The following is a 12,647-nucleotide window of genomic DNA, read 5'->3' on the forward strand; positions in this document are numbered from 1 at the left end:
GGTCCCTCTGCGACACTGCCCTCTGGACACCTTGCTTTGATGTCCACATCCACTTCAAACTTTGCAAAGCAGAAGACAAGGGTCGGCAGTTTCCTCCTGCACCTGCTCCCATACCTGTGTTTTCCATCCCCGTGGAGGGCAGCGCCCGATCCCCAGTTAAATGGACAAGCAAACAACCCCCACCCCCGCCATGCGCACGCGCACGAACGCACCCCCCACGGAGCACAGCGGGCCGTCACCTCGCGACCCCGCCACGCGGCTCCCCCCGCTGCGTCGTCAGTCCCCGAGCCCCGCGGGTTTTACGTTCTAAATCTCTCCCAAACGAGTCTCCTCCTCTCCATCTTCCACTGTTCAAGTGTGAACACCTTAGTCTCCCTTGGGATATTTTCTGATAATCTCCTAAACCTGGGTAAGATTTCTTTATTATCCTCCGGACTTCCGCATCTTCTGAGCAAACTCCGCCCAGTGAAAATCCGCAGTCCCATTTATGTCAGGACGCATGGCTTTCGCCTTCCCCCGTAGCTGAGCTAAGTTCAGTGCTGGGCGCTTTTGCTTGTCCTGCCTCTCAGGGGGGGCACGCACCTGCGGCGGCACCGAGAAGCCTGGGCCCTCCCTGTCTGGCGGCCAGCGCTCTCAGGGCGAGGGCAAAGGTAACAGTGGGAAGCAACTTCTCCCATTTGCCGAGCTCCACTCCCCACTGTGAGATATGGACTGCGAGGTTGGGATGAGACCTGGGGCAAAGCGAGATGCTCCGTGCTCAGGACGTCCATCCTGCGGCAGGCTGGAGACCCCTCCTGAGGTTCTCCATGGTGACAGAGCCTCAAGCAGCAGTGACTGAGGGAAGGACGCAGGTACTGATGATGACTTCCTGCCTGTGGCCTCCCTACTCTCCAACCACGTGGTTGCTAACGTGATTTTCTGTCTTAGTCAAAGGACGCCATGTCTTACCCTTAAGACAAAGTCCAAGCGCTATAGCCTGCTGCTCCAGGCTTCTCCTTGTAACGTCGCCTCCTGGGGCCGCCTGCAACGCCTACCCCAGCAATTCCAGTCCACGTACTGTTCCTTCTCCTGGCCTGGGCCTGGAATGCCCTCTCCGCCCGCTCTTGTTACCTAGACATTTTCTACGCACAGTTTGAAAATCAACGGCTTTATGAAGGCTTTACGGCTGTTACAGAAGCTCCTCTCCCATCACCGGCCTAGGCGCACACGCCTCTCTCCCCAACAGCACTTCCTCGGCAGGGGAGAACTTCTGTAACCACAGGTGGCCGGGTGTACTGTGACTGTCACATGCCCGCCTCCTCCAACATCTCCGGCAGGATCGGCATCTCTCTCATCTTCATATGCCTAGCACCTGGCACACGGCCGGTACTTGATGAGTGTTAACTGGATGGAGACTGGCGGCACTTCGGGCAGCAGGAAAGGCAAGTCAAGGGCGCTAAGTCTTCTTGGTTCAGGCCCAGGAGCAAAGTTGGGTCAGGACAGAACTTAAATGCTGGTCATGGAAAAAAGGGACCCTGATGATGGGACCCTAACGTTCTAAGCATTCTGGACTAGGGCTCGAGAGAGTTGAGAGAAATTGATCATTTAGGTAAACACACCGTTGCCCATGGCAGCTGAGTGGGGGTATCAACAAGATTGTGCAATTTAACATTAGCTGTGGAGAGCAGAAACACCTGCTGGAGCCCTAGCGGGCAAGCGGGCCAAATTCAACACCAGGTTAGCCGGGAGAGCCCCGTGACTGACGGAGAGGGCCACGAGGGGAAGAATCAACCAACCACCTAGGCGAGGAGGAAGGGCAGGGACTAGCAGCAACACGGGGCTACAACAGCTCGAGGGGGGCCTGCCTCCGACAAGCCCCGGGGGTTCTCTAGTGCCAGGAGGGGCCGAAGGGGCCTCCCGGGCCCCTCTGGCCAGGCTGCTGCTGGGCCCACACCTCCCTCGCTTCCCCGTGGCCTCTGGCTGCCTGAGCCTGACAGCTGGGCGTTTCTCCTTTTCTCTGAGGGCTTCACGGTCTCATCAGGCGCCCCCAGCTAGCTCCCTACTCACATGCTGACCCAACCCAAGGACAGAGACAACTCCCCTGGGGCCCGCACGCTGTTTAGAGTTTGCCTTTCATCGACACTTCCACGAATTCCGAGAGCGGTCAGCCCCTTGCCACACAGCTAGACTGAACCTCGGCCCTGACAGGCGCGGGGTGAAGACGGGGCGGTTTCACACTCCCCTGGGCTCCACGTTAACACAAGCCCCCCGTACCCGCCTTTGGTCTCTGCTGTAAAGCCGCACCGACAAAGTAGTGTGGAGATTTATGGGCAAACTTTCATTTGAGCTGTTTCACACCTAAAATAACACGAGTGCTTGGGCCAATAGGCAGAAATTTTAGGTTTAGATTTCAACTATTTAGGTTTTCTTTTACTTTTAAAACTCAATTCACCTATTTAAAAAATTATCTTAAAATTTACAATTACATTGTATTCCCCTCTCAGAGAAGACAGCTGAGAGACATTAACTTGGTAGCTGTGACGTCCTTCTAGAAAGGACAGGCCTAAGTGTGGGTACACACTAGGTCCCTATCCTAATAGATATCTATCTTTTATCAAAAAGAGTGTTTTTTTTGAAGGGATTTCAATGGACAATATTTAATTTTGTCTTTCCTCCTGAGTATACCCCATTGTCAGCAAGAATCACAAATACCTATTACTGTGACTAAAACCCCCACAAAAAGAGTTTCACTTGGAAGACAGTAAGATGATGTTTGGGACCCAGATCGTTTCACTGTCCCCTGTCCTAACCTATGCGAGAATTCCCTGAACCGAGCCAAGACCGTGACTGACGTCAGTTACTTGCAGGTCAGTAGCACTGAATGAAGAGGAATTGGCGCCCCATTCCCTCCAGATGGGAAGTCGACTGGCACCCCACCCCTCCCCCAACACACACACATCCCGCCCTCCCCCCAGAATCACGCTTGACGTGATTCTGCCAAACGAGAAAGCAGAGGGTCTGGACGAGGAGGGAGGCAGCTCATCCAACTCTGAAGACCTTTACAGGCAGAGGGAAGTGAAAACAGCAGAAAAGTTCCTGGACACAGTCCTTTAAGAAACAAAACGAGCAGCAAGAAAGGTCAGAGCAGCGGTTCCAGGGAATCGGAAGGCACGGTGCTGCTGTCCAGGGCCGTGGGCCGGCGCCACAGGCTCCTGCCAGGCTGGGGGCAGTGCCGGGCGGCAGCAGCCGCAGCCAGTCAGGGGCCCGCGCGCCCGTCCTGCACTCAGCTCCCGCGGGGGCAGAGTCCCCGCTCTGCGGCCCCACAGAGAAAGTCCACATCTGTGACCATCACGGAACCAAGGAGAACAGAAAACATGCCTAGTAATTTAACCCAATACTGGTTTTTCATGTTCTGAGTCTGAAACATAATTCCTGGTTATAGAATGAGGATGCAGCAGCTAGATAAGAGAAAGACACCTGCTTAGAAGAAGACCCTCTGGCTGTGACTACAATTCTTAAACATGTGAATCTGAAGAGTAGAGTTCAACTTTTCTACACGAGAGAATGTTTCACACTTATTCACTTTATGTGGTGTTTAAAGAGATTGCTACTTCTATTTTCTTTCCTTCACAACATTACAGTAGCTGTAGGTAAAAGTGGTTTTGGAGACTCACCTCCCTTCCCTAAGAGGCCACGAGCCAGGCAGAGGCTAGGCTGGGTTTAGCCAACTGCATTTTCAGGCAGAAGGTGTGGCTGGGATGTCTCCCGCCTGAGGTTACAGTAAACGCAGTCAGTGTACTGCTAGCATAGGGCTGGGGCGGCTCGAAGCTCAAATGATACCACGATTTATTGCACCCGGCAGAGGTATGTCTGAAAGTCCACCTTCTACTTATCATATATAATTCTACCTGGAGCAGGCAGCAGGGTGACTTTCCCCAGGGTTAGAGAGGCAGTGGCCCGAGCACACCAGCCCACCAGGACATGCCGCTTGTGAGGGTGCTGCTCAGAGGCTGGCTTTTCCATCTGCCGGCTGTGTGGCATGCAGGCATGCCAGCAGTGGGAGCCACCGATCAGATCAGGCAGTGGAGGGAAACTGGGCAGCGGATCCTTTCTCTAGTGATGACATTTGGAAGTTCCCAGAATAGAGCAGGTTTGCCGCCTGGGCTGGTTTCTTGCCCTTGAGAGATGGGGCCAGGTAAAGGTTCCCGGCTCCCAGAATGCCACGTGTGGGTGGATGGTATGGACACACCTCCCACCTTACTGTAGTCAAGAGCAAATACCAGAAGTCATATGCCAGGGCATGGGAGAGGGCAGGCTCAAGCAAGCACGGGAAGCCATCCGAAACCGGAGCACTGGGTTCAAGAAAGCTAGGTAGGAAGTGAACGTCGTGATACAAAGACCTAAGATGCCCCAAAGAAGCAGATACACAGCACCAGGGGAGCGGAAGGAAACCGGGAAAAATTCATGCGTTCCAGTGGGAGGCGGAAATAACTCATGTGTACAGCCTTCTACTCCCCACGGTGCCCAGGGCCCAGGGCAGCGCTCAGCGGAGCTGGTGCTCACTGGGCACTTGTTAAAGGAGGTCTGTAGCCTCAGTGACTTCCCAGGAGTGGCAGAATCAGGATGAGCAGGAAAAGCCCTGACGTCCCCTTGGCTCCCTTTGCTTTTCCACCTGACACTCCAGGTCATCTTATAAAGGGCAGGCGAGGAGCAGATCAGCCCCCACCCTGAAGAACAGGAGTCAAAACCTTTTCTGGAAAGGCCAACAGTAAGTCTCCATTCCACTCTCCTAGTAAAGTGTGACCATGCCACACACACTACTTAAGGAAATGGGTGTGATTACGCTGCAATAAAACTTTACACAAACTGTGGCTGGTGCGGGCCGAGTTTGCGGAGCCCTGCTGTGGAACGACAGTTTGAGAGCAGTTATTTTTCCTCACCTCTTTCTGAATCTGACCACTTTTCTGAGTTACTTATGCAGCAAGGCCAGTGTGAAGGCCAGACGCGAGACCTGTGAAGCGAATCTCTTCCGTCTGCTTCCTCTTGAACATACCCAGGCCTAACAGGAAAGCCCGCGATAACAGACGGCAGACACTGTTTTGTTTGTTTGTCTGCTTGTTTTTAACACCTTATTAGGTGTGAGAAAAGATGTTCAGAGATCGCTGCTCCTCAGGATTTTTTTTGTTTTGTTTAAGGAGACATAAACAACGAAAAAGAAGACAACGGAAGCACGCCTTTCAATCCAAGAACCTGGATTTTTACCTTCTGAACCAGGTAGACGCTTGTAGCTCTCTCAGCAGCCACTTTATCCAAGTCGGACTCCTCGGGAACAAAGTAACTGACATCGGCAATGTGAACTCCCACTTCGTAGGCGTTGCCTGGAAAAGCGAAGAAGGTCAATCAGCGCAGAAGGCACCGGCGGGCCCTCTTGGGACGGCTCGTCCCTCCCGCGGTCACGGGGCTGGGACGCACGGGCAGCCGTTTCTAGTGCCACGGGCCTCCCCACCTACTCCCCATGATGTCACTGTCGCTACCTTCCCCACGGCACACTGGATGAGGAGACTTTTTCCTGAATAAACAACATTAACCATTTTCACAAGAAGTTCCCCATTTCTAAAGGTTTCTTGTCTTTGAGAGACTATCAGTAGACTTGCAAAAGAAGACTCCTTCTGGAGGATGAACGAATCCTTTCAGGCCATTAGAAGCAAGTTAGTCCCCCAAGCCTGCATCCTCTGCCTCTGGAAGCCCTGCCCTTCCTGTCTATCCTGGCCCCACGCCGGGCTTCCTGCTTGATTCCACCCCCTGTCACCTAGCCTTCCACAGCTAGGAATCTTAACCGCGGGTCTGGTGACATCACTCCTTAGACCTGCTTGCAGGTCTCACTGCGATCTCCCTCCCCGGCCTTACGACCTCGCCCTCCCGGCCACACTCTGTCCTGGGAAGCTTGCTTGGCTCATGCTCTTCTTACACTTGAGATAATCTCCCTGGGATCTGCCTATTGTCCCCCACGGTCTCTTCTCCAGAGCGTCATCGTTACCACACCGCGCACCCCTCAGTGGCTCACGCGTTTACCGTCTGCCTCTCTCCCTGCAGGGTCAGCTCCAGAAAGGCCTTTTGTGAACAGTTCACTGTCGTGGGCCCAGTGCCTGGAAGCTTGCCGACACTTGGTAGGCACACAATAAACACTTGTTGAGTGACTGAACTGTAATTGGTTCGCCTCCTGCCATTCCCCTTCTGGTAAAACCCCTACTCGTTTTTCCTTTTAGAACCGCCCTTCCCCTTGCTGGCAGAGCTAGTCCTCAGCAGGTCCTGCCTTCCCCATCGGTTCTACCAGTGAGATGGTCAGGTGACTCAGGCCGACGGCAATGTACCTAAAGCGGGCTTGGGGGCCAGTGAGGTTATTGATTTAAGATATACTCTTGAATATCCCATAAATCATCTATCAAATGTAGTGTACGTAACTATACATATTTATATACATAGATACATGAAAATGCACGAAATGGACAGAGTATGAAAAAGAGTACCCACGTCAATAAGTGCGCAGTTTGAAGAGCGCATCCTGAGCAGACAGAAGCATGCTGATGATATACACACAAAGGTGAATTTGCTTAAATTTAAATATACGCTTGGCGTAGTTCCATTATACCCATCCCTGTTCGGGGTGACTGGTCTAGGCACAAGCAGGTGACTCAAGTAGATATTTTTGAGTCTGTTTTCAGAGACTGATATGGACTTCAGGAAAGAGAGTCTCTCTCTCTCTCTCAGGACCCCGAGAGTAAAGACACTGTAAGTTTGGAACTGCTAAGGAAGCATCTCTGCCACATAACCATGCCAGCACAGAAAACAACAGGTCTAAGAAATAAAGGGGAGGATCACGATGACCTCATCTGAGCTCCAGACTCCAACTAACTAGCCTACCTGCGAACTTGGCAGTTTTCGAATCAATCAATTCCCTTTCGGTTCTGCCTCACTGTAAGACTCCTGACTGATACTCAAGGTGACTCAGAGAGTTTACTAACTCATCAGCACTTGCTCCTCCTGTTACCTGGGAGACCGGCCCTAACACATCACATATTTCCCTGCAAACTGTGGAGCTATTTATGGTCCGGCTGTTCCTTCACTCGGGGATGATTCTTCTCTCAGTTTTTAAAATGAAAAATGTTTAAACAGCGGCAGTTAATACAAGGGGCTCGGGGGAGAAAAAGCTTTTAAGATGCCCTATTCTTCATCTGCCTCACACTCCGACCCCCCTTCTACAGGGCACGTCTGGGTTTCCCCACCCAGCCCTGGACCACTATCACATTAGGGGAAACCCAGGTCCATCTAAGACACCCTGGCTGCGGTGGGATAATAGGACAGACCTGCTTCCCACAGAGGAGAGAGGGCCGCCTGGAAGGCTGAGAGCAACCAGCGTGGCTCAGGGTCCGGCGGCCTCATGCTGAGCGCCACGCAGCTGTGCTGCTGGGTCCCAGGGAGCTGCGAAGCCTGCCTGCCATGATCGAGGGACTCAAGCCTAGGAGAACGTGGCCAAGAATCTCAGACAGCTCAACTTCCAATCCTGAGATTACAAGTATCTAAAACCAACACTGGGAAAAGGTAAAACAAAGTGTCCTCTTTTGAAGTAAGAATTATAACATAGTGGCCTAACAGGTAAATATTGACTAAAGGAAAAGAGAGGGGATTATTACATCATGACACAAACCATCATTTCAAATTCAGTCTCTGTGTTGTTACTACACATGAACTTTCTGTCCTTAGTCAAAATTGACAAACCGACAAAGAGTTCATTACAGGAGATAAAACACGAAGGAGGCCAATCAAAACATATTTGAGAGGCTTAAGTTTCACTCAGAATTCCCAGCAGAGCCTCTAAAACCAGCAAAGAGAAGCTCTCTTATTCTCTCTTTTGGACCTTTTTTTATGGAAACCCTACGTAAATATTTTATTACATATATTTACATAATGTGAACTTGCAAAACTCTTGAGGTAGTGATAGTGTAGTTTTTATTCTATGAAAGAGAAAATGTAAATCCAAAAGGTTATATAATATACGCTGCCAAAACATTTAGGACAAATCTGATGTTTTATAGAATACTGTCTTCCATATAAAAGTATTCTTTCAAGTTTTTTTTTTTACATTAAAACATTTTCATCTGCTGGGGCTAAGGAAGAGCCCCCAAGGCCGGCCCTGTCTGGCTACCTCTGCACGGGGCCCATAGACCTAGGTGAATACAAACGCCCCTGCAAACAGACTGAGAGGACATCGGAACTGCTTTGTCCAATTAAAACGCAAGCAGAACCTGAAGCAGGGGCTTCTGAACCACCTTCTGAGCCAGCCCCCCAGCCCCCTAGCCCATTCAGCCACCTCCCAACAGTGTCCCTGCCAAGTGGTCCCTGCCATATCCTCAAGGGCTGGAGCTCACATTGTGAAGATACCTGCTCTACCGCTAAGGAGCTCTGGTGGTGAGAAAGCATTTCCTCGCACGGACCTGACCCACGGAGATGGAGCCACCAGCTTATCCCGGCGCTGGTGTCCTTAAGAGGCCATCCCTCTGTTTAAGGAGCTCACAGTCTAATGGGGCAGATGTACCCACATGGTGACAGTATGATGTTGCTAGTGCTAAGACAGAAGATGTCTACATCTTCCTGCACGGCAGCCGAACTCTGTTTCTCCTTCAGCGAGAACATGTGAAGTGTTTTATAATTCAGAACTACACAAATGCAATGTTGACGCTGGTGGTCACAAAAATGACAAGGACAGCAGCGGTGACCATCTATTTAATGTCTCTTCTGTGCCAGGCGCTCCACACACACCAATGCGGCTTTGACAATAACCCTGTAAACCATACTCCACAGATGAATCATCTGTAGCTCACGAAGGCTCCAAGCCACTTGCTCAAGGTCACCGAGCTAGTAAATAATAAACCCTGGATTCAAAACGAGGCCAGTTCAGAGCCTTTGATCCTTTTATTACCACCCCCAAACCCCTGCCACTGTCACTGTAACTCCAGGACATGACACAACCCAATTTTTCATCTCGGCGGACTATAGTTAGAAATCCCTCCCTCCCTCCCTCTTACGATTCAATAGCAGCCACATTCTCGGCGATGGACTCGCAAGTCCTGCCAGGGATGTCCCCCAGCCTTGTTCGCAGCCACATCCCTGTCTCTGCAGGCTTTTTTGGTCCCACTGCCGACCTCCTCAGCCCTTTGTAGCAACGCCTGATTACAGAGCAACTGCTAAGCCATCAACTTTAGCGCTATTTAAGTCCTTGGGGTCCAATGATCCCTTTCTAAATTTCTAGCTTACAGTCATCTTTAGCTGGTGGCAGGTGACTGTGCCAAGTGCCTGAAAGGGCTGTGCTCACCAGACCTCCTTCGCCTTGCCAGGAGTGATGCTGGGGCCTCCCAGATCTGGGTCGCAGGGCTCACTTGTACCCACTGCCGAGATGGAACGGTGACAGAGGCTCTTCTTGACCTAGCGGGACACTCCTTATAAACCAGAATGTAGGGGAACGATGCTGCCTAATTGTACCTCACCAGCAAAAAATAACTGCTTTTGTCCAGGTCATGAATGGCCTTGTGTCACCAAAGCCAAGCCTTTTCAGACTTGGCCTGGGCTGACCTCCTGGGCACCGCGGCCTGCTGATCTCTAGCTCCCGAAACACTCCTCCCCGGGCCCCGGGCCCCACTCCGGCGGCCGACACCAGCTGCGCCCTCTGGGGGCCTCTTCCTCTCCTCGTCCCCTACGTGCCTCTGCGCTCTGCCCGGGGCTCCTTCCCTTCCAGTTCCACTCCTCCACCCCCCCCCCCGCCCCCCCCCTCCGCCGCACTGCCCCGCCTGTTCCCAGGGGCTCCAGCGTCCTCTCTGTGCTTCTGCGTGCGTTCCGTGCCACGGGCCCCGACGTCTGGGAGCTGCAGACCGACACGTGCAGGGAGCTGCCACCGAGGCGTCGCACGGGCACCTCACGCTCACACCTCCCAGTCCCCGCCCCAGCGAAACCACCTCTCTGCCGGTGTTCTCCATCCTGGGAAGCGGCTCACTCCCGCTGGACTAAGAGGGGCATCACCACGGCCAGACCCAACAGGGCCGCGTGCCGGGCCCCGCCCGCGTCCACCGCGCCCGAACGCCGCCCTGCCAGTCTCGAGCCTGCCCGTCCCGCGCCGCCCGCCGTCCCCCCTGCCGCTCTCCCGCCGTCGGGGACCCAGGCCCCACGCTGGCTGGCGCCGTTGCTCGTCCCTGGCACCTGCTGTGGCGCCCCGAGCGCGCGGCCCCGAGCCGGCCCCCGCCGCCCCCCCAGGCCCCCGCGCCCACGCGTCGCAGAGGCAGCGCCGACGAGCCGCAGCGTGACGCGGGCCCGCCCCGGGCGCGCCGGACCCCCCACCCGCGGCCCTCACGCGGCAGCCGCTCACCGCCCCCCCCAGCCCCCCGTCGGGCTCCGCAGCGCTGTGCGGCGCGTTCTGCCCCTTGTCTCCCCGGTGACCCCTCCTGGGCCGCCCCCCCGCAGGCCTTCCCGACGCCCCCGCAGGTCCACCGGCACTGCCGTGTCTTCCCACGGCATCGTGACCCCAGGCGCCCCAGCTCGACACTGCGAGCGGGTCACCGGTCCCTCCCCGACCCCGTGCCAGCGGCGCGGAGGGCCAGGAGAGGCCGGGCGAAGTGTCCAGCGCTCGCCGAACGACTGAGAAGCTAAGGAAGATGTGGGCAGGCTCGCCGCCAGCCCGGGCCGAGGGGGGCTGCAGTCCCCGCCGCGCCGAGGCTCCCCGAGAGCGCCCGGCCGCGCTGCACTCCACGGGGGCCTGGACTCACGCTTGCCAGCGCCGCCCGCTCCGTCCTCGGAGAGCGAGGACGAGGAAACACGTCCCCCCGACGGCCGAAGCCACCCTCCTGGAGTTTCCACGTGTCGGTGCCACGCTACCCCCCGGGCCCGTCTCCTCAGAGACCAGCGAGCCGGCGCCGGGCAGCCGGGCAGGCAGCGTGTGGCCCCCGATCCTCTCTCCCGCGGGCTGGAAACCCACGTGGCTTGGCTCGGAGTCACCGCAGGATCCTCCACGTCCTCCTCGCAACATGTCGCTAATGACCACCTTCATTCATTCATTCAGCCATTCGAGGAATGCCTATCAAGCTCCTACTATGTGGCAGTACTAATCTACGCACTGACAAGGTTCCTTCTCTTGGGGAACTTAACAGTCTAAGGAGAGAAAGACAATGAGCAACAAACAGGACAGGGTTACTTAAGGGAGTAAAAAGGAGGTGACGACCATGCCGGGTCCCCCTCGGATTTCCTGAGGGAAGCTCTCTGAGGAAATAACCTGAGACGCGTCACACGACGGCATGAGGGACAGCGCCCCGAGCGGGAGAATGGCCGGAGACGAGTGTCGAAGGCGGGAGCGAGCCAGGTGCGTCTAAGCAATGGCCAGGCGACTGGAACGAAGGGGAGAACTGGAAGCCAGAAGGCTCGGGAGGCAGTTGGCGCCCCAATGGGAGACGCCCTGGGGCAGGATGAAGCGTTTGGATCTTATTCCTAGTACAATGGGAAATCGCCGGAGAGCCTCAAGCAGCAAAGTGACAGTAAGTGAATATACTAGATTCACCTGCTTGTGCGGTCACCTCCTTCACTCTGCTAGTGCAGCCGAAGGTGATGCCAGACGGAACACAATGAACCTGCAGACGACGGACCACGGTCTCTTAGGAACGGGGCCAACAGGCGAACAAATCATCAGGCCTTCAGCAAAGTGACACATCTGGTAAACAGAGGTGGATGACAAAAAGAAGCATGACCCAACGGACGCACTGACAGACGCAACGTTAGCTGGAGTCCCCACCCCGCTGACCGGGCTCCGCACAGCCTACGTGAGGAGAACACGACGTCCTTGCTTCGGTCACCCCCTTGACCCTGTGGCCAGTCTTCCCAACAGCACGAGCCTCAGAGAAACAGCAAACAGTGTTCTGGAAGCTCAGAAAGGCAACCCGATGGAGAGAGCCAGAGAAAGGGACTCTCCGCTGTCCAGCTGTCCCCAGCAGTGAGGGGCCTCACGCAGGGCAGCACATCCAGCTGGGACATGGACTGGGTGTGCGAGTCCCATCGAGCTTAAAGACACGACTCCATAGCTGAGAGACAGCTGGGCTCGGATCACCTCGTGGCCACACAGCAAACCCCACCTTTCAGTTCGGGGTTTTGGTGGAAACGCCGATTGGGTTGCTAGGTACGAGGGACAACTCAAACTCTGACGTCTTCCAATTCTGTGTGGTATTTGGTTATGTAATCAAACACAACAAGCCATGGCAGTACTCCACGGCCGTGACGTGGTGATGGTTTGAGGATATTTTATAAACTTAAAAGGAGTCGAAGTAAGAAAAATCTCTGGGACAAGTAAATCCGAACACAGTGCAAGTTATCCTGTATGAAGAGCGAGCATACAAGACGATTTCTCATGTTCTTCTGAGAGTCAGGGTTTGAAAAGTCTGTGGCTGGCCTTGTTAATAAGAATTTTCTTTTTGCCATCCAACAAAGGGTTAATGTGAACCCTTAGCTGCAGACTCTTTAACTGGTGAGCTCACCTCTGGAACTAAGCAGCTTAGAGAACCTTTTTCCTTCATTATGACAAAGGGCTCTATCAGTCTGCAAGTGCTCAACTAAACTGCCCACACAGCAATTTTTGTCAT

At 54.3% G+C, this 12,647-nt stretch overlaps 1 protein-coding gene across 4 annotated transcripts in view; it reads right to left on the reverse strand.

The window, feature by feature from the left end:
- DIS3L2 (DIS3 like 3'-5' exoribonuclease 2) overlaps positions 1–12,647 on the reverse strand; it is a 261,768-nt gene that overhangs the window by 81,390 nt on the left and 167,731 nt on the right. For all 4 annotated transcript variants that reach the window (XM_016134710.2, XM_016134709.2, XM_036237966.1 and 1 more), the window contains exon 11: positions 5,242–5,357. In XM_016134710.2, coding sequence (XP_015990196.1) covers positions 5,242–5,357 — 116 coding nt within the window. The remainder of the gene's footprint in view (positions 1–5,241; positions 5,358–12,647) is intronic.

The sequence above is a fragment of the Rousettus aegyptiacus genome, unplaced genomic scaffold (genome assembly GCF_014176215.1).
Source record: "Rousettus aegyptiacus isolate mRouAeg1 unplaced genomic scaffold, mRouAeg1.p scaffold_m13_p_2, whole genome shotgun sequence".
Lineage (NCBI taxonomy): Eukaryota > Metazoa > Chordata > Mammalia > Chiroptera > Pteropodidae > Rousettus > Rousettus aegyptiacus.